This window comes from Dermacentor albipictus, chromosome 9, assembly GCF_038994185.2.
Source record: "Dermacentor albipictus isolate Rhodes 1998 colony chromosome 9, USDA_Dalb.pri_finalv2, whole genome shotgun sequence".
Lineage (NCBI taxonomy): Eukaryota > Metazoa > Arthropoda > Arachnida > Ixodida > Ixodidae > Dermacentor > Dermacentor albipictus.
Genome location: NC_091829.1, coordinates 31,335,113 through 31,360,295, shown reverse-complemented (window position 1 = coordinate 31,360,295; position 25,183 = coordinate 31,335,113). Strand labels below are relative to the sequence as shown.

General features: G+C 48.2%; 1 protein-coding gene across 1 annotated transcript; it reads right to left on the bottom strand.

The window, feature by feature from the left end:
* Positions 1–3,047: 3,047 nt before the first annotated feature.
* Positions 3,048–19,739, bottom strand: LOC135912718 (uncharacterized). Its single transcript, XM_065445238.2, has 5 exons — positions 19,565–19,739; positions 15,077–16,319; positions 10,647–10,954; positions 7,393–7,511; positions 3,048–3,197 (listed from the first exon to the last, which is right to left on the bottom strand). The coding sequence occupies exons 2-5, from the start codon at positions 16,277–16,279 to the stop codon at positions 3,166–3,168; spliced, it is 1,662 nt and encodes a 553-aa protein (XP_065301310.1). The 5' UTR covers positions 16,280–16,319; positions 19,565–19,739; the 3' UTR covers positions 3,048–3,165.
* Positions 19,740–25,183: the final 5,444 nt, after the last annotated feature.

Sequence of the window (25,183 nt, the reverse complement as noted above, 5' to 3'; positions counted from 1 at the left end):
ATGCGACGCAAGATAAAACTTTGTCAGCCCAAACGCTCCGTACAGGTGGTTAACCAGCGAAGCTGAAACGTGTGGCTCCGCTCTTTATCACTGGGTAAATCCCAATGGTTCATTAAAGTATTTCTCAGTTATCGGTTATATCTTTGTTTTTCTTAATTAGTTACTTAATTAATGACGACGACGACGAACGCGGGAGCAGTGGCACGAGCGCGTTTGCGCGGTAGCGCTGTGGGCGCCAACGAGTCAACTGTGGAAGATGACGATGAAGCTGGAGTCAATGCTGATGATTATACTTCTTTTTGTACACGCGGACACGATAGTCGGGGAAGTAGTCCTTAACTACTTCGCTGTAAAAATGATAGTGAGGAGCTTTATGGCGCCTCCCGCTGCAAACTTTTGTAGTGCTCGTAATCGCCACCTAGAAGTCGGGTTCAATATCCAGTATGTAGCCGCCAGGTTATCAAAGGAGAGGCCAACGCATAATTTTCTATTATCAAGTTCCCGCTGTCTCAGTAAGTCGATTCTTGAACTCATGAATGCAGGGGAGACGTAAATTTACCGAATCACGGCGACCGTCATTGCGTCCTTCTATTGCAACGTCGGTTTTTCGTATAAATGAGCTGTGCGAAGGACAGAGGTGTTTACAGTGACCAGTAATGGCCGGGCACGTGGTACATAGTCTCACAAGATCCTTTGAATATACAAAAGAGAAGTTCCCTGTTGACCAGAAAACGCGAACCAGTGTCCTGTGTTTGAAAAGGGTAGAGCTTTTACGGAAAATATGGCTCCACTCCCTAGAGATGGGGAAGTACAGTTACTCTCTCATTTTTCACGTTATCCACATTCTCTCTGTTACGAAGTGCCACTGACCACACCACCTACACAACTCAAGCCACGAATCCTAAACTATATTGGAAGTACAGTAGATCTAGCGGTGGTTACAATCAACGTCGAAGTGACTCGATGTCTACGGCTTGCTACCACCCAACCCAGAGCCGCATCCCAGTGTCGGCGTAGCGCAAAAAGACTCGTCTACTTAGGGTGTGTTCCAATTCTGGCCAGCATTGAAGACAGTACACGTAGACAGCTAAAGAGACAACCGGAGACAGCTTCGAGGCCGTGTAATGGAACGCATTTCGAACTGTCTGGAAGACGCGTGGAAAACGCTTCTGCGACGTGACGCCAACTCGTGATGAAAGAAAAAATGTTGAGAAGAGGAAGTATCGTTTCTGTATTTCATGTCTTTGTGCGTGCGAATCTATAACAAAAGCACGATGTGTCTTACATTAAGGGTGCAGGAGGGCATGTCTTCGTTTTCTTGTGCGCAGACGACCTTCCTGTCCCCTTTTCGAGCGTCCTGCTCAGCCGCCATCTTGTTTGGACAGGAAAGTAGCCTGCACCGTTATTGACTTCGATGCTGTCTTCGCGAAGCTGTTTACATTGAAGTCTTCGTGAGAATTGGAACGAGACTTAAGATGGCCGCTGTCCACTTAGCCGTCTACTTTGCTGTCTACAGCGAGTATTGGAACACAGTCTTACATTACGGTGCTGTATGTCCTGCATGCCCCGCACGACCGATAATAGAGCTTGGAGACATCAAAAACTGTATCACACAGCTTAAATGACTCGCGAAACACCCGATATTATTCTTTATTGCTTTAACAGCGGCTACGCAGCAGTGTGTTTAACTATTTTTAGCCAGTCAAAAAATTATTCGGATATGTAAGCCAAACCGAGCAAATCGTACAACAAAGGCAGCTAAGCTGTACGAGTGTGTTCTCACACCTTTCGGAAGTTCAAGGGCTCCGTCTTGGCGCTACCCAAAATAAACTTTGCAAACGCTCACTGTATTAAATACCGATCTTTCGCTATAGCAGTGCCTTTTTTCATATAGGTCGCTATATCTCAGCTTAGTGCTACCGGTGTGATATTCTGCAAGAGTCTACCTTATGTGTCCATTTCGGCCACTGCTGATTGGCTGAAGCTGTGCGATCGGAGAGCGAGAGTGTGCGATTGTGAAGAGGAACAGGCGCCATTTTCTGCAGCCCTTTGGAAAGCACGACTCAGCGCGGAGACAGGCGCGCACAGCCAATTTTTATCTCACTGGTCCATCTCCAGCCAAACATCGGCGACCTAAATATACAGTCTACTGGGTGAAGTCTTGAGGAATACAACGCCTGAAGTCTCCGTTATACCTGATTCCGTATGTGCCCGCATGTTGCGCCGCCTCCGCCGGCACCTGCGTCTGGCTGCGCGTTCTTATGGCACTGTTACGGCTGTGTTGCTGGCTGCTAGAGTGATAGCTCCTGACTCTGGCGTCTGGTTGCCCGTTCTCACCGACACCCTTGTCAAACGACCTCGTCGGGGCTGTTGCGTACATAGAGTTTTTCATTATATTACCGTGAGGGATGTCTGGCGCTACTGCGCTGTGGTATGCATGGAAATGCCGGTATATTGTGACTTCGGATTGGTATCGTTCTCGGAGATGATGATGATGATCCAGGCAAGCACCGTTCCGTCACAATGATTTTCCTTTAGAAGAGCACGTAAAAAGATGCTTTAATTTCATTACTACACAAAAACATGTTTAACTATCAGAACTTGTTGAATCTACAATTATACGTAAAAAGTATCAGCGGACCGCTAAAGTTGGAGGACAAACGACAAGATTCGCACTCACTTTGGAAAATTTTGTCATGTTCTTGCTTTTCTTCGCTTGGTCATGCATTGTAGGCGAGTAAAGATGTTACATACATGAATAGAAACACGTTTTTGTGTAGCCACATCCCCGTTTTAGACGAAGCCTCTTACAACACCAGCCAACGCAAGCCTCGCTGACACATATACCGTCATTCCCATGACGGCACAGCGCTCCTTAGGAAACTCCCATAGACGGTGGCGCCAGATTTCCTTTTAGGTGGTATAGTGAAACTCTACGCTTGCGCAGCCTTTTTGGCTGTTCTTCGGCATTTGATGTCAACCCCACCACTGCACGAGAACCGCAGGGGAACTCCCCGTAACGGCGCTGTAAAAATGACCACTCAGGCTCGGTTCTCCCCTTTCTTTATTCGCCTCCTGATGGTTGGGAAGCCCCCTGGCTCGCCGAGGCTGCATGCAGTGTGCACGATGGAAATCCTCATTCGCCGCTCCACGGTTGTGCGCCGCTTACGCGTAACGGTCCTTGCTCTTTGAAAAGCCTGTTGAAAGAAAGAAACGCCAAAGGCTCGTTTAAAGCGCTCACGACCCGGCACGGTACCGACACTCGGAGCAAACCCCAAAAAATTCCCCAAGGCACGCAGGTTGTGCCTTCGATTTTTGTGTGTGATGGTTAAGATGGCAAAAGGATAGAAAGTTGGGCGAGTTGGCACGGTAGCGCGATCTTGGAGTGTAGCCCGAAGTGACGCGGACAGAGACTAGAAGCGGGACTAGCGTTCGCCCTGTCTGCTTCTAGTCTCTGTCCGTGTCACTTCGCGCTACAATCCAAGATCTGGTTAAGATGGCGTTAACCATCAAATGTAATTTAGAGTTACTAAGTGTGTTTCCTTTATTTTTTTTCAGGGATAAGCAATGTAGTTTCGTCCGCATGTGATAATTTTGGTGCCTTGCGTAAGGTGTGCGACTAACAGTATTGTTGAATTCTATCTTTTAAATTTTGGCCATCTAGGATGCGTAGTGTGTAAGTGATAACCAGGCACTTCTTTATACGCGACCAAGAAAGTAGGTTATAAAAATATTGGTTATATGCATGTACTGCATGCAAAAAAGAAAGGTTCGGTGGATACATCAGGTGGGAAGTCAGGTGAATCTTAAGTTGTTGTTGTTTTTTATGTAACTAACTCATTGGTCTGATTGAGAACGCCGGCCGGGCTTATGTGGCTGTGATTTAAAGTGAATGGGCAAAGAACTTTTAATTGCTATTTTTCTAATTGTTGAGGGGCTGTGTAAGCAGTGATAAAACGCAAACTGCAGATAGGAGATATTCCGGCTGCTGTTTTCAGTGAGACAATTCTAAGAGAGTGCTAGAGAATTGCCAAGGAGCGCGACACCAACAGACGAAGCAATTTACCGCTTTAATTGGCCGAAGTTCTAAAATGCGAGTCAGTTGGCTTAGTTTTATAACAGATGAACAGAATACAGCCTATGGAGGTGGCTAGTGGAGAATTTAATGTAAAATTACCAAGTGTGTTCCGTTTTGTTCCAGTGATAAATGCTGTATGTGATAACCTTGCTGCGTTGCGTAAGATGTACCAAAATTAGTACTTTAGATATGAATGACTTGCTGGCAGTGGCTTAGGAATAATAATTCCCAAAGCTTAAAGTTACTACGAGTGAGAGAGAGAGAGAAATGATGCATAAAAACGCAGGGAGGTTAACCAGTGCTAGTCCGGTTGGGGAAAGGTGAAGGGGAAGGGAACGCCAAGAAAGATATAGGGGTGGAAATTGCTGGAGTTTGAGAAAAAAGATGTTCACTAGCGTCGCTCGGCGTTGCAATGCGTTTGTATGTGGTTCATCATCATCATCAGCCTATTTTATGTCCACTACAGGACGAAGGCATCTCCCTGCGATCTCCAATTACCCCTGTCCTGCGCCAACCGATTCCAACTAGCGCTCGCGAATTTCCAAATTTCATCGCTCTACCTAGTCTTCTATCGTCCTCGACTGTGTTTCCCTTCCCTTGGTACCCGTTCTGTAACCCTAATGGTCCACCGTTTATCTAAACTGCGCATTACATGACCTGGCCAGCTCCATTTTTTTTCTCTTGATGTCAATTACAATATTGTCTATACCTGTTAGCTCTCTGATATGGTTACAAATCAAATATTGGTCGTTCCATGCGAGACGTCCCAGGCTCAAAAGTGACCATCGCTTATTTTTTTTTGTAAAAAACAATGGGCTTGTTGAGGTCCCGCCAAACTATTTTTCTCGTAAAATATTTTCGGTGAAGTCGAGCGCTTTTTGAAGTTTCCGCGAAGAACAAAATTTGGTTGGAGAAAAAAGAAATTTTAGTCAAGTGTGAAACAAGATACAATGACAAATTTTATTTTAGGATATTCTGCTAGCGTGTGTCTTTTCATGTTACGTCATAAGTGAGCACATTGCTTTTCCTCGTTTATTTACCTCAATTAAAAAGCAAGAAAAAAAGGTGCGTTTTCAGAAATATTTGCATAAACGTCGTTAAGGTTTCAGCCACAGCAGTTTTACTATTTATTTATTTATTTATTTATTTATTTATTTATTTATTTATTTATTTATTTATTTATCGCGATATCGACTTCAGAGTTCCTGCTGAGCCACTCAGTTTTTGAAGTTGGTCTTTACCACGTTAAGCATTATTACATGGAGAAGCCAGATCTACAGGGCATCTTTACCAAATGGCGCTACTGAACGACGGCAGCCAGCTCATGTACCGGGATCAAGTCATGTGGTCCTCGCTGGATTATTTCCAATTATTAAGATACCAGCTTTACACAACACTTCTAGCCAAGCAACATGGCCCTAGCGGCGTAAGCCCTTTTTCGTAAGCAACTTTTGTCATTCAGTGCGGACAAGTCAAAGCGTCAGTGAATGCGAGCGTGCGAGCCGAGTGAGTGTGAGTGAGTGAATCAGTGAGTGAGAGTGTGAGTGAATACATCAGTCTATCAGTGACCAAGCGAGGGACTTAGGGATTGCTGGAATGAGTCAGTGGGTTTCTGTGAGTGAGTGAGTGAGTGAGTCAGTGGGTTTCTGTGAGTGAGTGAGTGAGTGAGTCAGTGGGTTTCTGTGAGTGAGTGAGTCAGTGGGTTTCTGTGAGTGAGTGAGTGAGTGAGTGAGTGAGTGAGTGAGTGAGTGAGTGAGTGAGTGAGTGAGTGAGTGAGTGAGTGAGTGAGTGAGTGAGTGAGTGAGTGAGTGAGTGAGTGAGTGAGTGAGTGAGTGAGTGAGTGAGTGAGTGAGTGAGTGAGTGAGTGAGTGAGTGAGTGAGTGAGTGAGTGAGTGAGTGAGTGAGTGAGTGAGTGAGTGAGTGAGTGAGTGAGTGAGTGAGTGAGTGAGTGAGTGAGTGAGTGAGTGAGTGAGTGAGTGAGTGAGTGAGTGAGTGAGTGAGTGAGTGAGTGAGTGAGTGAGTGAGTGAGTGAGTGAGTGAGTGAGTGAGTGAGTGAGTGAGTGAGTGAGTGAGTGAGTGAGTGAGTGAGTGAGTGAGTGAGTGAGTGAGTGAGTGAGTGAGTGAGTGAGTGAGTGAGTGAGTGAGTGAGTGAGTGAGTGAGTGAGTGAGTGAGTGAGTGAGTGAGTGAGTGAGTGAGTGAGTGAGTGAGTGAGTGAGTGAGTGAGCGAGCGAGCGAGCGAGCGAGCGAGCGAGTGAGTGAGTGAGTGAGTGAGTGAGTGAGTGAGTGAGTGAGTGAGTGAGTGAGTGAGTGAGTGAGTGAGTGAGTGAGTGAGTGAGTGAGTGAGTGAGGTCTATTCAGAGACCTGGATTGGGAAGAATTGGGGATAAAAGTTACTGGAGAATACCTTAGTAACTTGCGATTTTAGTAACTCAGGGGATCAATTGCAATGCATGCTCACTGACCTGGGGAGGCAAAGCAGAAGAGTGGGTCTAAAAATTAATCTGCAGAAAACTAAAGTAATATTTAACAGCCTTTGAAGAGAACAGCAATTTACAATAGATAGCGAGGCACTGGAAGTGGTAAGGGAATACGTCTACTTAGGGCAGCTAATGCCGGCGGATCGAGATCATGAGACGGAAATAATCAGAAGAATAAGAATGGGCTGGGGTGCGTTTGGCAGGCATTCTCAGATCATGAACAGCATGTTGCCATTATCCCTCATGAAAAAAGTGTATAATAGCTATGTCTCACCAGTACTGACCTACGGGGCAGAAACCTGGAGGCTTACGAAAAGGGTTCTACTCAAATTGAGGACGACGCAACGAGCTATGCAAAGAAGAATGATGGGTGTAACGTTAAGGGATAAGAAAAGAACAGACTGGGTGAGGGAACAAACGCGAGTTGATGACATCTTAGTTGAAATCAAGAAAAAGAAATGGGCATGGGCAGGGCATGTAATGAGGAGGGAAGATAACCGATGGTCATTAAGGGTTACGGATTGGATTCCAAGGGCAGGGAAGCGTAGCGGGGGGCGGCAGAAAGTTAGGTGGGCGGATGAGATTAAGAAGTTTGCAGGGACGACATGGCCACAATTGGTACATGACCGGGGTTGTTGGAGAAGTAGGGGAGAGGCCTTTGCTCTGCAGTGGGCGTAACCAGGCTGATGATGATGATGAAGTGAGTGAGTAAGTCTGTCAGTCAGCGAGCGAGTGAATTAGTGAGTGAGTAAGTGACTGAGTGTCAGTCAGCGAGCGAGTGACTTGGTTGGAGCGAGTGAAGGAAATGGCATAGGTAAATTATGGGCCCGTCTTACCTGGAAAAGTCATGCCCGAGATGGCCAGTATGACGACAACGAGGACGAACAGAAACAGGAAGACGAGGAGCATGATGAGGGAACGCTCAGGGAACAGGGTCATGCCATCGTTGCGCCTCCTGCAGAGGGAGAGAAGAGAGCGGTAACTGTCAATGGATGATATGCATATAAATTCTGGAGTACAGCCCCTATCTGGTGCGTAGACAGCTGTAATTTATTCTGTTTAGTTTTAAGCTTTCCGGACATAGCATACAATCCACAGGGGTTAGAACTATGATCCACGCGTAAAACGTATTTCACTCTATTGTGGTAAACATTTCTCTAAGAAAAAAAATCAAATTGCATGCCAGCGGCGCTGCAGGAGTCACAGTTGGATTGCGCCTCGAGATGACCCCACAGGAAAAATTTTGAGGACGCTTAACGTTCACCCGTAAGAGGGGAACGCGATAGCATTCAAAGGCCCCTGACTGCTTTTCATGCTTTCAGGCAACTGCGGCTTCTGTAACCGTAACGTTTACCGGGAGACGCTGGCGGGGAATGCTATGCACGAAGGGAAGCTTTCTGATAGAGACACAGCCTCTTGCTTGGGTCGATCTCCTGGTATTGTTTCGCACTTATATTTCAGTCTGAGTATAGCTAACATAAAAGGTATGCGCTGTTGGTGTTTTTTTTTAATTACAGTTATTGTGGGCTGCCGTTCTCAAAATTTCGGGGAATAACTTTATAAAGAATGAAAGACAATGTCTCTGAGGTTAGAAGATTGATTGGGTATGCGTGGTTCGGAATTTGGTTCAAAATTCTTTTTTTATAAAATACGCCTAGACGTTCAGGGTTTCAACTTGAAACCAGTGACACAACGAGCTATCTGTACTGAGAAAATGGTTGTTTCACGCGCGCACGAAACCGCTTGACGTCAGGTATAACGAGCGAATCAAATAGGCCGGTGCGTCTACGCAAGTTTTGTTTTAGTTGTGACGGTGCGCGCGTAACGCTGTTGATTCTTGGCTTGTTTCCCCGAATACATAATGTCGAGAAGGAGAACGGCACGAACGAACCAGGGAACGAGACGAGTACACAGGACTCATCCTTGTTTCTTTCGCACTTCTCTTTTCCTTCTCAATCTTGAACCAACTCGGCCAAGAAAATGTTCTCTTAAGACTACATTGCGTGTGCGCACACAGCACACATGCCAGTAGTGGAAGCCAGAACGCCACCCTGGCTTCCACGCGAGGGTCTGGCATGCGTCGTCAATAGCAGGACAGCACGACGACGACGACGGCGGCGACAACGGAGACGGCGCAAATACGCCTCGCGCGTCTGCACAATCGTTGTGGCATAAAAACGACTTTTATGCGACGCATACTAGCCGCACAACCACGCTCTTCCTTGCTGCACCGCGCGCGGCGGCGTAGCTACCATATGACGTCATAACAGCTGCAAAGCGGACGCTTAAGCTTTCGCCTTCGAGTGGAACGCGACAGCGTTCCCGTCGACCCGCCAAGGGGTGTAAGACAATGGGCTACGGCGCAGCGACTACGCCCCCCGCATCGGACGCGGTGAGCGTCGAGCAACGACGCGTTCGGCGCGACAACGAAATGTGCGCCTGAGCAAGCGCCGCACGCCTGAGTCGACGCCGACGACACCGGCTTTTCTGCGACACGAGCTCCTTAACGCTGTCGCGTTAAAATAAAGGCTAGTATGCTTCGCATCCTGGGCTTTACCTTAGCTAAGCCACAGCCATTTTTTTTTTCGAAACAAAGATTGCTCTGCTCATGCAATAAGCCATAGTCTGTGGGAAAGACGAAGGCTACGAGATATACGCTGTCTTCACGTCCCATGCCTTGTTCCATACCTGACTTGCAACACTTATGGAAGCTACCGATAAAAAAAAAGTTCGGTAATCGAAACGTATCACTCCGCGCGTTTTTCTGGTCAAGTTTCGTAGCGCGCATGCTCGCGCGAGCTTGCGCGTGAGGCGGCCGCGACAAACCGGAAATGAAAAAAAAAGAAAACCTGAAAAGGAAAACAACGAAGAGCAAATTCATCTAAAGCAACGTATTAATAGCCGTATGCCACAGTGAACTTATATTGAACACAATGTCTCCCCTGGCGAGTTAGCGGCACTTTCTTGTATCGGATATGTCAGTTTATACCAGCACACATGACGCTACGGTTATCTTTCCATATCCCACTGGAGGGTTAGCCGTAAGCGTCTCTTTGCGGATAACACGAAAGATAAGCTGTGATAGGCCTGTCCATTATAAAAACACAAAGTGTAACTTCAAAAAGGAGATGGGAAAGAGATGAGGTAGCCGGGACTTGCTCCCCTAGCGTCAAAATGGCTAAGGTAATAGTCGACAGACACGGCGACAAAGAGTCAGTGTCCGACAGACCAAAATTGTAGGTAATAATAAACAACAGTAGCAGTTAACAAGCGTTATAAAAAGCAAGGAGGCAGCCAGTATCGGAGCGATATTGGCCGACGAGAGGGTACTTTGTTCGTTTAAAGAAGTGCCACGGTAAGGCCAAGTCCATGGACGAAAAGAGTATGCAAAAGTAAAGTCCGCGCTGCCAAGATTGCGAATAGCGACTGCTTAAAGGAAACAGTTATGGGTAGGTCGAAATAATAAGCAGTAGTCAATGACGGGGGCCAGGACCACCTAACCGAACTGGTCACCTGTTACCCTATGTTTAGCCAACAAAGAATGTTGACAATGAGACAACGGTGACAAAAAGACAATGTCGAAGAAGCCGAAAATTGCCGTAAGAACAAGGAGCGAGTGTACATATAACGAAAAAAAAAAGAAAAGGACAGCATTAACTGTGTGCTCATAGTAGCCGCAGTTGCAGGAGCCAAGGCCACTACGGGTCGAGCACCACGCTAGGCCTATGCAACGAACGGAAGGGGTCTAAAGACAATGTCCGAGCTGCCGAAATTGCGGTAACGACCAGTAAATTGGACACATACGATAAAGAAAATGATGGCGGCGATGACCTGGATGGTCATGGCAGTGGCCAGCATCACCTCCTTCGAGCTGGTCAAAGCATTAGGGTTAGAGCCCCGATCGAAGGAGAGGATTTAAAAAATGCCAATGCGCCGTCGCTACCGGAAGCCACGTGGGAAAACCAGGTGGAAGAAAGAAAGAACGTAAGAGAAAAGCGAAGGAGGAGGAGCAGTGCCACGTGGGAAAACCACGTGCGTGAAAGAAAGAAAGAACGTAACAGAAAAGCGAAGGTGTTGGAGCAGCACTTACCTGGACCTGCCGCCCGGTGTTCGCGGTGTTCGTGGTGTTCGTGGCGTGCCCCAATAGGAGGAGGTCCACCGCGGCGTGTACATGCCGGGCGTTCCGGGAGTGGCCATGCGCAGTGGGCCCGAGGGCGTCCGCACCAGGTACCCGCGGCTTGGTCCCGCCGAAATGGGCGAGCGAATCATGCCCATCGGCGGGCCGCGTATCATACCCGGGGACATCATGCCCGGCGGTGACGCGGCTGGGCGCTGCGGCGGCGACATGGCTGGGCGCTGCGGAGGCGACATCGGCGACATACCCCCGGCGGCCTGGTTCTGTTCCGAGGAGGAGAGGCCGCAAGACGCGCGGTTTTCGGCGAACGCAAAAAAATATACATATTTAGAGGAGCCGGTTAGTCCTTGAACGCGCGAGCCAGTTGCAACCTACGCATGGTTCCTAGAAAACAACGTGAACGGTTGACGGAACAAGACGCGAAACAAAAAAAATGGCTGTGGCTTAGCTAAGATTAAGCCAGGATGCGAAGCATACTAGCCTTTATTTTAGTTGTTGAACCACTGTTTAGCCTGGTGAACTGCTGTTGCTTGGCTATATTTGGTTCGGCTAGACGAAGAAACAACTCATGCAGGCGAGCGCACGAGCTGAGACCCGGCTATGTAGCTACGCGGCCGCAAGCGAGCGCACGAGTTGAGCCTCCGCTTTTGCAGCTGTTATGACGTCATATGGTAGCTACGCGGCCGCGCGCGGCGCAGCAAGGAAGAGCGTGGTTGTGCGGCTAGTATGCTTCGCATAAAAAGTTCTTCGAAACATTTATGTTACTCGGACAAGCAAAGTATGGCGTAAACTAGCAGCTACTCACTTGGGCAGTCGCAGTTAAGAACGGCAGGGTACGTCCTCAAGCGTCTCGGTGGAACGGGTGACACTGACACTGCACTTTTGTGCTCTCTCGTCTAGTCAACGACGTTGAGCTTCGTAATTTACCAAACAGCGCTAAGTCGCCTCGACTCGACTCTTTAAGGTGAAATTCCTTGGACCGTAATTGCGTGCGTCCTTAGCGCAGGCAGAGTGGTGCTGCAGTTCAGTCCAGGGCAGCATTGCTGCCCTGGACCGGTGAACCTGACCAGTGACCTGAACCAGTGCTGCAGTCCAGGACTGCAGCACTGGTTTTTGCTTCACGGCAAATGATAGGGTTTGGTGTTCTCAGACGTTCACTTTATCAAACAAGCTATATTCTTGCGTTATACTTGCCTTCAGGATAGACAGCTGGGCGAGTTGGTACGGTAACATGATATTGGCTTCTAGCGCGAAGTGAAACACGGACACAGAAAGGAGCAGACAGGACGAGCGCTAACTCTCAACTAAATTTTTATTGAAACGAAGAACATATATATAGGTGATTGCAAAAACCGTAGCATCAGAACATGACAATGTAAAAGCATCAGTTAAACATGTCAGTGGGTAAGGAAGTCAAAGAACAAAAAAAACAAAAATTATTTCAGATTAGTACACGTATTGCGAAGGTACTGGAATTCGCAATCTAACAGAGACAACGAAGCATGACTGACACAAGTGTCTCCTAATCTTTTTATGTGGAAAGCCTCGATAATTTCCCTCGTGGTTTGGCATCTGTGTCTAGAAAGAATTTTTGTGTCTTTAAAGAAAGGCTTGCATCCACAATCGAAACAATGTGCGGCTAAATGTGATGCGTTAGGGTTGTTTAGTGAATGTTTGTGTTCTTTTAGTCTAATGTTAATGCATCTACCACTCTGTCCAATGTAAGCTTTCCCACATTCGAGTGGAATCTGATAAACTATGCCCGTGCTGCAAGGCACTAAAGGGGACACATGTTTAACTCCGCAATCATCTTTTCTTTTTTTGCCTTCCTGTTCAAGTCTCCTATTTATCAAAGGGCACATGCTAGCCAACTTTCGTGGGGCCGAGAAAACGGTACTGACGTCATACCTATTGGCCACATTCCTTAGACCTATCCCGTGCATCTATTATCACTAACTTGCGAAAAACTTGTAAAATGGGTTAAAAGCCCTGGTAAGAAACAAGAAAAACAGAAAAAAGATACAAAGTTTGCTGTAGTACCCTACGTTCATAGATTATCACATGGTCTAAGGAATGTGGCCAATAGGTATGACGTCAGTACCGTTTTCTCGGCCCCACGAAAGTTGGCTAGCATGTGCCCTTTGATAAATAGGAGACTTGAACAGGAAGGCAAAAAAAGAAAAGATGATTGCGGAGTTAAACATGTGTCCCCTTTAGTGCCTTGCAGCACGGGCATAGTTTATCAGATTCCACTCGAATGTGGGAAAGCTTACATTGGACAGAGTGGTAGATGCATTAACATTAGACTAAAAGAACACAAACATTCACTAAACAACCCTAACGCATCACATTTAGCCGCACATTGTTTCGATTGTGGATGCAAGCCTTTCTTTAAAGACACAAAAATTCTTTCTAGACACAGATGCCAAACCACGAGGGAAATTATCGAGGCTTTCCACATAAAAAGATTAGGAGACACTTGTGTCAGTCATGCTTCGTTGTCTCTGTTAGATTGCGAATTCCAGTACCTTCGCAATACGTGTACTAATCTGAAATAATTTTTGTTTTTTTTGTTCTTTGACTTCCTTACCCACTGACATGTTTAACTGATGCTTTTACATTGTCATGTTCTGATGCTACGGTTTTTGCAATCACCTATATATATGTTCTTCGTTTCAATAAAAATTTAGTTGAGAGTTAGCGCTCGTCCTGTCTGCTCCTTTCTGTGTCCGTGTTTCACTTCGCGCTAGAAGCCAATATCAACTTGCCTTCAGGTAAAACTCAACAGAGTGATGACAAGGCGTTCGCTCAGGCGAACGAGGACTGGTCCTGCTTATAACGGTCTCCCACGGTCCACGACTGTAACTCACGTCGTAAACCATGCCCCTTTCAAGAGCTAAGCGAGATCACTAGAAGATCGGCACTTGGGGCCAGAATCGTCACTTATACCCCCGACACATACGAACTAAAGGCCTTCGAGGTAAGGATCTTTCTTTTACAGTGAAGGACCCCTTATCGAAAGGAGTTTCGCCGCCGACACACGGTATTGCGCGGTCTCTCTATGTTTTCGGTAAGCAAAGAAGCAAAATGCATGGCACTAATTTTTTTTAACTGATGAAACGTAAAAAATATCTGGTCATACTGCGTCACTTCTAGCTATAAGATTGTTTTAGCAAGCACTGAAATGATTAACAAGGCGCATTGTGTTTCGTTAAGTTTTGTGTTTCAGAAGGGCCGAGCACAGAGGGAGGAGGGGGGGGTGAGGTGAGGAGGGAGGCGGAATTACCCCTTTAGGCCGTTAAGTTGTTTGGATTACCTCCGCTTCCCCAAGGGACATTCGCCGAAAAGTAAATATCCCTTTGTCATGCCTCGTCTCGCGTGAATGCTACTCCAGTAGATGTCCCCTAAGTCCGAAGGCCTTTGTAGTGTCCGTGTGTCTGAGGTATGAGCGACGTAAGCTCGCCATTATTTAGCTCGTACGAGCGTGAAACACCGTGACTAGCGTATCCAAGCTGAATCGAAAGGTCAAAAGACTAGAGGACGCGAGCATGCCACCTGTTTTGCCGAAGATTGAATACCTGTTATGCCTAAGAATGAAGCCCTGTTTTGTGGCATCGCGGTGCCATGAGGTCATAAGCGCCATTTGGATCATATCTGAGCACTTGTTTATTTGCATCTTCGGACATCTCAACGCTCCGACAAAGGTCACGCAAGATAGCGAGACAGCATTCAAGCTTTATCGCGGTGATAAGCAAGGTGTCATAGCAATGTTATCGCTAGAGTCCCGCTTTTAATTTGCAGACCTCGCAATGTTTATGTTCCTCACATACTTCTCTGAAACGACCAGTAGAAGAGACAGGTACCCGAGCATAACATGGGCAGATTGGCTATAACGAAGAACAGGCGCTGCCTCTATGTCGACAGCAGTTTGACGCAAAACGAGGTCGACGATCGGAAAGAAAAACAAGAAGCATTACATATTGCGGCGAGGGGCGTTCAAAAAGCCAAATGTACGAATCGAATCGAATACGTATATTTGGGAAAACTTACCTCCGATCATCGACTATTGTATCTTTTTAAACAGAGCCAAATGCAAACAATGACAAATTAATCCTCCGGGAAGTTCGCTTGTAGAATTGCCACACTTATTTACATTATTAAATGCATGCATGCGTTGCCATTGACAAAAGTACATAGGGTCAATTCAGGAGCTTTTGACTGAGCAACCAATTGCTTTCCGTTATCTGATTTCTGTTATCGGTTCTCCTGCAGCCGAATCAATCATTTGGAACAGCGCTCACCCGACTCGATTCCTATCCCGTTAGATTCGCATTCGCAGTTGGAATATTCGAACACCTCTAAATGCAGCCCCCCATCGGCCTCACCCGCACTATCGTTCCCGGTGGGCGCTCCTCGCTGGTCTCCGAAGACGTGGACTCCATCTTGCGGATGACCTCGTAGATGACGCGCTCGGTGGAGGAGACCACGTTTTCGTCGAAGGGCCTCTGGTACTGCATGGCGATGTCGCGCAGCTGCTGCGTCAGCTGCGTCGACATGGGCGCGTTGCGGACGCGCATGTCGGACTGCTGGTTGCGGAACTCCTCGCGGGACCTCATGGAGGCCCCCGTGGCCAGCTGCCTCTCGTAACCCCCGGGTTGCGCCGGCGGTCCGACGGCCGGAGGGGGAGGGGCGCCGGACTCGCTCAGGTTGACCACCACGGTCGTGGGCGGAAGCACGATGGGACGCCGCGACTGCGGCGGCGGTTCCAGCCGCGGCACGGACCCCGCCGGGCCGACGGGCTCCGGGTAGTCGAAGTAGGCGTCCTGGCGCTGGCGTAGCAGGGTGCCGCCGCTTTCGTCGTAGAAGACGGACTGTTGAGTCATGCTTGGTCGTCGCTCCAGTCGCTCGGATCGCTCGCGTCTGGGAGGCGGCGGCGGCGGCTGCTCGTCCACGTAGTACTCGTCGAACGCGGGCGGCCTCGGCGGCCGCGGAGGTGGAACGTCCACGTAGAAGGTCTGGCCGCGGGCTCCGCCGCCCATGCAGTGCCCTCCTCCTTCGGCCTCGCTGATGTTGGTGCCGGATCGCCTTTGGTACATCTGCACCTCGACGTAGTTTCGGCCCTGCTGTTCGTCTTCGTACTCGTCGTTGTAGAACCGTTCGGCGTACACCGGTCCCGGCTCGGCCATTGCCCGAAGCATGGTTTCCGACGGGGGCGGCGCCTTGTACGGGCCCAGCGCCGGCCTCTGGTGTTTTTCTCTCGGCCTGTCTGGTCTCTCGGCGCGCTCGCTTTTCTCGGATTTGTCGGACCTTTCAGATTTCTCGGTCTTCTTGTCCGAAGACTCTTCGACGCACTTGTCGGACTTGGGAGAGCCCTTCACCGATCCCTTCGCAGATCCCTTGCCCGCACTCTTGGGGGTCTTAGGGCTCTTGGGGCTCTTCTCTTTTCCTCCCTTGTCCTTGCCTCCCTTGTCTTTGTCTTTCTTGTCGTCCTTGCCCCCTTTCTTGTCCTTCTTGTCGTCTTTCTTATCGTCCTTGCCTCCCTTCTTGTCCTTTCCTTTTTTTTCGTCGTCGTCTTCCTCCTCTGGCATGCTCAGGGATCGATTTAGACGCTCGCCGAGCTAATCACACCTGGGAAATAAATCAAGAGGAGCCATGGACAGTTTTCAATATTTCGCCGGTCCAAGCAGTTCTAAAGCAGTAGTCGTGCGGAATTTCTGCCACTATCGCAACAAGGCAGCATCTAAATTTGTGTGGCGGTTGTGCCCACGTTGTTAACAAGGTTGAACTGCGTTTGCCGGGGTCTCTCTATCAAGCTACAGTCACGTGCAATACCTCGTTGCGGCTACAAACCTCCGCATAGAACAAGGACAAAAATGTCAGAACGACACGTAAGCGCCGAGAGCGACACAACTTAAAGCACCTGTAATGCTAACTTCAAGACCGGACGTCGGGAGGCGTCGAGTAGGTGCATTGACCTGAAGCGACAAATATGACAGATACGTGCTAGTTATAGTTGAGAATAGCAGGTGGTTGATGCGAACTCGATTGAAGTAGAGAAGGCCGAAACATTGCATTACCGCTCCTCCAACCCCATTCAGTCGCTCTTCAACTTCATCGCATTGCGACTAACCATATGCACGCTCTTTCCATGCGTCACCGCACGCGTACATGTCCTTGCTGCAAGAGGTGCATGGGCGGAAACCAATGTTATTCAGACCTAGACGGGGGCATTTACATGGCCGCACGTTAGAGCACCGAAAGCCTTCCGGGATATATGAAGTCTATTCTCCGATAGCGATGCTGCTACCTCGCTTTCATTAGAGTGGAAGCGCGTCACCGCACGCGTACATGTCGTTGCTGCAAGAGGTGCATGGGCGGAAAGAAATGTTATTCAGACCTAGACGGGGGCATTTATATGGCCGCACGTTAAACCTCCGAAAGCCTTCCGGGATATATGAAGTCTATTCTCCGATAGCGATGCTGCTACCTCGCTTTCGTTAGAGTGGAAGCACGTGAAAAACGCGCGCATGTGGTTGGCGCTTGAAGTGATAGCCACGCGCCGCGCGCGCTTTTGGTGCGACAGCGGCGTAGTCCCTATGTAGGCCGGGCGCTCTCCGCACCAAGACAATTGTCGAAATTGATTCAGCGCTCCTGAGTACGAGCAAGAGGATATTGTGTTACAGCGGCACAAAGCGATCACCGACGAGGCGCGGTAGATGCCCTTTGCAACCACATGAAGTACGCTTCATGTGGTTGCCGCGTTAGCCTAAAAAAAGAACTCGTCTCCATTTAGAAACTAAGTGAGAGCAGAGTCACATCGCTAGGTAACGTGACCTCTTGTCGTCGGTCTATGATAACAGCTGCAGAAAGGTGCGAACGGACGAGCGCCTCGCCCATGTTCAATACACCCGCCTTTGACGTAAGCGCGTATGGAGGCTATTTTGTTAAGGCTATCTTGAACGCTTACGTCGAAATATACACATGCGTCAACGTATACATAGCATATAACACCCGTATTTTTCACTAATACAGTTAATCTTCTGAAAGAATTAGCTTTTTTTCTTCGGTAGAGAAAAGAAAGGTGACAATTTCCTGAGAAAATTAGGGCCAAACATGCTTCATTTAAAGTTTGCTTTCTAATCCAACGCACATGATGTTTATGACGTCACAACCACCCTTCACGATAGTTTAACTTCTGGGCCGTGTTAATATTTTTCTTTTCGCCGAAAAGTTGGTAAGTCCATTTTTGACGCAGAAAGATGTACACCGACCAAGTAAGCTTATTTAAAAGACAAGACGTTTCAGCTTCCATACGGAAGTCTTTTTCCCAATGGGGTGAAAAAGGTAAGCGCCTGTTTACAAAGGTTTTAGCATGTGGCGCAAGCACCACGCGTAAGACGGGGCAGGGTTCCTTCGTTTAGATTAAGCGTGTGTTCCGAGATTGTATCTCAAGAGACTCTAGGTACAGACGTGAGTTGCAGTTTCTTTCCTAGCTGATTAGGCTAGATTTTATCCAGTCAGTATTGTGCGCAGTCGTTGCTGCCTGCTCTGCCAGAGCATTTGAAAGCACTCTTATCCACATCGTTTTGATGTTGGCGCAGCTGCTGTTTAAGGCTGCCCGTCTCCCCTGTGTAGACGCAATCGCAATCCGCACAGGCTATCTTGTAAACAACGCCAGGAAAGGCTTCCTTCGGTAGCTTGTCCTTCCCACTAACGAGTGCATTCCTCAGCTCGCGCACAGGAACGTGAGCCACCTAAGCGTCATATTAGACAGTAGACAGTTTTAGTTACACGTACGCAGAGGCTTCACGTACGCAAACGTGAAAAGCCCACGTACCTTACGTGCACGCCATCTGAAACGCTTTTAGCTACACGTACGCGACGCACGCCAAGAGGGACCCCGTAGCTCCATCTATCGGGAAATGTGAACACGGCGGTAGCCAATTCAACCCTGTCGCCGTGTTTCGATGCGAGCCGTCTGCGCTCGCGCGGCCCGCTATCGCTTGTTCGTGACCTTGCGGAACTCCCGCGCGAAGCTGTCTACGTGCGCAAGAAACGCACGCAAAGAATTGAATCTCACGTACGTCCGTGAGACGCGCGTGCGCCCGCTACGTTCTACGCATGCGCACTGCTGACACGTTCGTCGGACACGCGCTTCCTGAAGGAGCTCTACGTACGCAAAGCCTCTACGTACGTGTAACTAAAACTGTCTATTTACGCAGCACGCGTGATAAGGTCTCGTTTATGCCGGCCACGTAAGGAATGGAAGCGCGTTTCTTTGGACGGGCTGTGTCAGCTTGGAAAGGGTTGAACAAACGGTGCTCTACAGCATTCATGAACGCAGGGGGGGTAACCGCTCGCCGAAAGATCTTCCCGGTCCGTCTGCACGACGGAATTTCAGTCTGCAGGTTTCGTGCGCTTGCGGCTCGCACGGCCCAACGGGGAGGCAACTACTGACCTCTTCAGAGAGCCAGGGTGTACAGACAAATTCAGGTAGCGGCCGGTGTGGGTACTCTTTCTGGAAGCGTTGAAAGAAAGCGCATCATGGGCTCCTTTTCACCAATACGTCCAAAAAAACGCAATTTCTGGTCAGTCTCCCATCTCAACCGTGAACTGAATGTAATCTGCTCGATTGGTCAGATGCGTGGTGAAAGCTTCCAACGCACAGCGCTTCATTACGCAAGAACAGCGGCTGCGCCAACTTCGAAACGATGTGGATAAGAGAAGAGCGGCTTCAAACGCTTTGGCAAAGCACGCAGCAACGTCTACGGAACCTGGACCCGTGTCTGCGGGCGAAGACAGCGAGTAGGGCTACGCGGTAGCGGCCCTTTAGCCGTCACTGGCCGCGTCCTATCAAGCCGGCGATGGCTTACCTCGGGCGAGCGGGCGGGGGGTTCCTACCGGAGGCTGTGGTCGAAGTCGGCGGGGGCCTGGGTGCCTGCTGACCTGCGTGGGCCCCGCTGACCTGGACGGCGGTCGCGTTCGTCCGAATACGGCACGGGCCGGGCGCGCCCTGCGTGGCTCGGACACGCGCAGGAAGCGCGCGAACAGCCACCGCTTCCTCCTCTTCCTCGCTTGCCGCCCAGCTTAACCGCTTGATTCATGGCCAGTCGACCAACGGTGGGTAGTCGCCTCAATCGTTTTGCTTGTAAAATTTAAATTCCGGGGTTTTACGTGCCGAAACCACTTTCTGATTGTGAGGCACGCCGTAGTGGAGGATTCCGGAAATTTCGACCAGCTGGGGGTTCTTTAACGTGCACCTAAATCTAAGGTACACCGGTGTTTTAGTATTTCGCCCCCACCGAAATGCGGCCGCCGCGGCCGGGATTCGATACCGCGACCTAGTGCTCAGCAGCCCAGCACCATAGCCACTGAGCAACCACGGCAGGTCTTGTTTGTTTGTTTGTTTGTTTGCTTGTTTGTTTGTTTGTTTGTTTGTTTGTTTGTTTGTTTGTTTGTTTGTTTGTTTGTTTGTTTGTTTGTTTGTTTGTTTGTTTGTTTGTTTGTTTGTTTGTTTGTTTGTTTGTTTGTTTGTTTGTTTGTTTGTTTGTTTGTTTGTTTGTTTGTTTGTTTGTTTGTTTGTTTCCAACAGTGACCCATACCCACTATAGACAAGTGGCCAGGAATCAGTTTAACAAAACCTCTTGCTGAGCTAGTTGGTTCATGGCTTAAAAACAAAGGTTACGGCGCTGAGAAGAGAAGTGAGACGTACGTGTCGTTTGTGACTCAATTCGTCCTCATCTGCTTAGCGCCGTAACCTTTGTTTTTAGGCGAGAAATCGGGTGCGTTAGGAAATTAATTAGTCGACACAATCATTCAGGACAACAACGACGACGATCGACAGTTTTGCGGCACATACCCGTAAGGGTGGGGGGGGGGGGGGGGGGGCGAGGAGTTGGCAAGAATCGGGTGGCTTCGAGAAACGTATATAATATGACATGGTGAAAGAACGACATTGAGTTCATCATATGGGAGATTAAAGATTTGGCAGCAACAACACCATTTGAGGGCTACTTAAAGCGAGGCACTGTTCTTTGGTAGTAGAAGGGCATTCACGAACCGCCGTAATTTGCTGAAGCAAAACGTACACCACAGCTTCTGAAGATTTAATGTCTAATGACGTTTGCTTTGTAAGAGACAGCTTTACAATTACACATATGCACATCACTTGGCATACTTTACTCAACGCACATTGGTCCACTGACTGTTGCTTCGACAGTGTCTTCACCTGTGACGTCATTCATTGGTGGTTTCACTGGTTAGGGCGGAGCAAGCCCAATGTGCGTCATTGCTGACGTCAGTGCACACTTGTAAAAGAACCCAGACTCGCAGTGCCTAGAATCCGAGGACGGGCGTGTCGAGCGATAAGTGATTGCACGTTGTTTCATCGGCTTTCTACCACGTCTGAAGTTCACATTGACCGCTATCTGGGTGTTTGATAGCAGCTGTGCGCTCCCAGTGCAGTCCTGGGTCACTACTTGTGACGCTGTGCTAGAGTGCACGGACTTCAGCATCGGGCCCACGAAAACTTGCATATACTCGGCAGAAAAATATCTCAGTGCCCCTCCACTCTGTGAAGAAGGATGACCAGCGAAGCTGCGTATGTGGGCCCCTCAACGCCTGCTTCACGTCCGCCGCGGGTCGGCCCGGCATTGCACTATCTTCGTGATCGGCCCACGTACGGGGAGTGTCTAACGCCTGCTTCACCTCCGCCGCGGATCGGCCCGGCATTGCACTATCTTCGGAATCGGCCGACGTACGGGGAGTCTTTTTTTTTTTGCTTACCACAGCGACACGAAAATTTCCTTGGACGTTAGAGGTATACAGCTTCGCTGTAAGAAAGGTCTACCTTCGACAACAATGCTTTGGAATAAAGAAAGTTTGGCGGATCTAATCACGTGCTGTAACTTATGCAAAGCCTCGGCGCGGTAAAACTGGTTATCATCTGCACCCCATTTCGCTGCATAACAAGTATACGTGCCTCATTGGCAAGGAGCAGCTCACGTGACTCGCGTCCCACGGACGTGGATTACGCTGAGCCTGCGGGATCGGCCCAGTTTTCAAATACACGATCAGCGGGAAATGCGTCCAAGATCGGCCTACTCTTCCGGACGAGAAACCCGGCCAACGCCAATCAACGAGAAAGAAGACAAAAAAAAAGCTTTGCTTTATCGAAGGAATAGTGCGCTCGAAAGCTTGTATTTGTTGCCGCGATTATATTTAGGTACCCTTTGTTGTTTCATTACGCATTTTTCTTTGATAACAGAGCCAGCCTCCGGCACACATCTGGAAGTAGTATGGACAGCTAGCTGTAATTCAATGCCTTATATGAGTGTTGACCCGCGTGTGAGCTATTCGCCAAAACAACGACACCAGCACCAGCCACAGTCGGCAAAGTACGGCAGGGTTCTTAAATGTAGATTCGCTTTCAAAAATAAAAGGGCATAAGGTGCGGCTACGTTCTTTGATGAAGATTTAAGTGAACATCATAATCATCATCGTTTTCAAAGACGGTGGCGATATACAGGTTGGCACGTTAGCCTGCGGGCCTGCTATCGGCTGCATCGTCAACAACATGAAAATCTAGTCCCAGAGCTAAAGAAGGATCGAGTTACGTTAAAGACCGTACACGCGTACTCGGAGGCAACCCGGATCACAATAAGCCGAGACGCGCGGTCGAGAAAATCGTCTTTTTCCCGATGCCTTCCGTTCCGGGCCTCATCTAGAGTGAAAAAATCATAGAGTTAGTATAGTATAGTTAGTATAGTAACTCTATGTAAAAAATTAAATTATGACGATGACGATGACAAGAATAGAGGTTCTGTGAATGCAAGTCGTTAACACAGCAGCATACTTGAGTCGCAGTATTGAGTCGAGTCTGGTGTAGTGTAGAAATTGTATCGTGGCCCGTACTGTTAACGTTAGGTTAAGTAGTACTATTAGGAAGTGCCAAGGACCCAGAATTGTCAGTAATGAGCTACATAGGGAAACCATGCGGATTTCTCAAAAACAAGGCTTCGCATTTAAAGAAAAAATGTATCCTGGGCCCTGAAACGAGCATGGAACCAGCGTCTTCCCGGTGTGATCGAATCTGCTATATACAAGCTGTCTCTTGTTTTTTGTTTTTTTGTTTTTTGTTTTTTAGCTGCGCCAGTTTTTGTTCTTAGATTGCCCATGGCTGTCAGCACAATTGTATCCCTTGATTTAAATTACTCGATGAGGTGGTAATTTCTTCTACGAGAAATCAAGATGCTTAAGTGAGAATTTAACGTGATGATGCTAATTACCTTTATAAATAATTACTTTAGGTACATATTTAAATATCCTAATTGTAGCCGGCGAGTTCACCAGGCATATCCATTTAGAATTGAATTCTGAGGATCCACCAGCTTCGGGATATTTCTTAATGTGTCCGACGAAATTCATTGGCGTTCCAGTTACTTTTGTGCTTGTATGCGTAAAACAACGTTTTCTTTAAAAAGTAAGTGGAACAACAGCGCATATTTACCGCAAATTTGACGTCGCATATCTCGAAACCAGCGCCATCTTCAGAATTCGTTCCAAGTCGATATGACTTGCAAGCTCAGTAGTTACAGTTCGTAGATTGAGATATGTGTCGTAAAGTAATTCATTACGAAGTTCATTGGCGTAATTATCTTAGTTATTCAATTAGGAATTTGTATTTCTCGCAGAGGTAATGGCCGCCTTATCGAGTAATCTATATCAAGGGTTAGAATTATGCTATTTGCCACTGGAAATTTTTTCAAAAAAATGGTGCAGCTAAAACAAAACATACTGTATATATGAGCTTATCAGAAGGGTGGCAGATGGCAGAGTGAAGTCAAATTTATCCTCGCTGGAAGCCGCCAGGAACACTGAATAATCGAATCATCTCTGCAAAAATTCGCAGGGAGATACTGGTAAGCGTTTCCCTTGTGGTTACGTTCCACATTCGCGTGCAGGACTATTTTACCTTTCCTAACTCTTTAACCACTTCCCCTAATTCGGCATTCTAATCCAGTTCCTTGTCTCGTCACTGAATTTGTTGGCAAGTGAGGCATGAAATTTTCTCAATGTAGTCGACTAGTGTCTTATTATCATCATTATCACTAGCAGATTAAAGTTCACTACCTGGAATTCACACACAAAAAAAGCTCTCTCGAAGGCACCTTCGACTACCTCGTCTGCGTTAGTCAAACCTATCCTATGAGGGAGGTTTCCTAATCTCACAGCCCCATCTACTATGTTGTCACGCTATCGTGTCCCTTCCCTAGGAAATAGACCATCACTATCTGCTCCGCTCATTACTCAACTAGCAAAGACAAAGCTCAATTTTTGTTTTGAAATCTATACTGCAACACCATCTACTTCGGTTTACTCCAACGAGGCAGAAGGGCGTGGCTAAGCTCACGGGCTGTGTGGAAGCTGCAACTGACCAAATGGGCAGAATGTATTTAAAAAAAAAAGCGCAGATATTATCGGAGCATGACTGTCAGTGTCAAGCAATAGCTTCGCAATAAACCTGCTAGAGTACACTGGTGAGCACACCGAGAACATCTATTGGCTAATGCTCTCAGGCATTGATTGATTGATTGATTGATTGATTGATTGATTGATTGATTGATTGATTGATTGATTGATTGATTGATTGATTGAAAACTTTATTATTCCACCGAGCTGGGGTGCCCGCCTCTTAATCTACACGTAGGTAGGGGGGAGGACGAAGCAGTCCCCACGCGTTGAGGACGGTGAGTCTTCACGGCCTCAACGGCCAGGCGGATTGCTCGACGCAGGTCGTCCTCAGCCTCGCTCTGGAGCAAGGCCTCCCAGGCTTCTCTACTGTCAATGTTTTCCTTTGCCCCCTGGGGAGCCAGCACACTCCCATATTAAACGGTCTAGCGTACCTTTTTGCTTACAAATTTTGCAGAGGGCGTCGTTATAGTCCCTCGTCTGTGTTAAGTAGATGCAATGTGGTGATGTATTATTGTTTCCCTGGAGGCGCCGCCAAATGCGAGCGTCCTCCAGAGAGAGAGATCGATGCGGAGGCGTAAAGATTCTTCTTTCGGCTTTGTAATGATCGACAATTTCCCTGTACAGCCAGTCCATGCAGTGACGTAGCGCTGCCTCCTTAACCAGCCCAGTGTTTCAAACCACACGAAAGCCCTCCAGCGGACAGGCAACGTGCGCCGGTCTCAGAATCGGCCCACTCCGTCACTGCATTTTATACACTGCCTCCGGAATCGGCCGAGTTCGATCAAACCAAACAGCCGTTCACTCAAAGTGAAGAAGAATAAGAGCAGAATAAATCTTCGCTTTAAACCTTCACTGCTTAGCGTCTGCGGCAGGAAATGTTGCTTCAGCGTTCTCGTCTTGCTCGTTTCTCGCCCAAAGGTGCAAACTTTTTTTCTAGTCCAGCCAAAGCGATTCCTCGTTCACAGTCCGACCTTTTCTGGCGTTCAGCGTGTGGTTGAGAGGTGCACCGACTCACCAGG

What these genes read in the sequence shown, in the direction of transcription:
- LOC135912718 (XM_065445238.2), bottom strand. Translation starts at nt 16,279, where the DNA reads ATGCCAGAGGAGGAAGACGACGACGAAAAAAAAGGAAAGGACAAGAAG. An exon ending in ACACCGGGCGGCAGGTCCAG is followed by an intron (nt 7,512 to 10,646) that starts GTAAGTGCTGCT and finishes CTCCCTCTGCAG; the next exon opens with GAGGCGCAACGATGGCATGA. An exon ending in CTCGGGCATGACTTTTCCAG is followed by an intron (nt 3,198 to 7,392) that starts GTAAGACGGGCC and finishes TTCTTTCAACAG; the next exon opens with GCTTTTCAAAGAGCAAGGAC.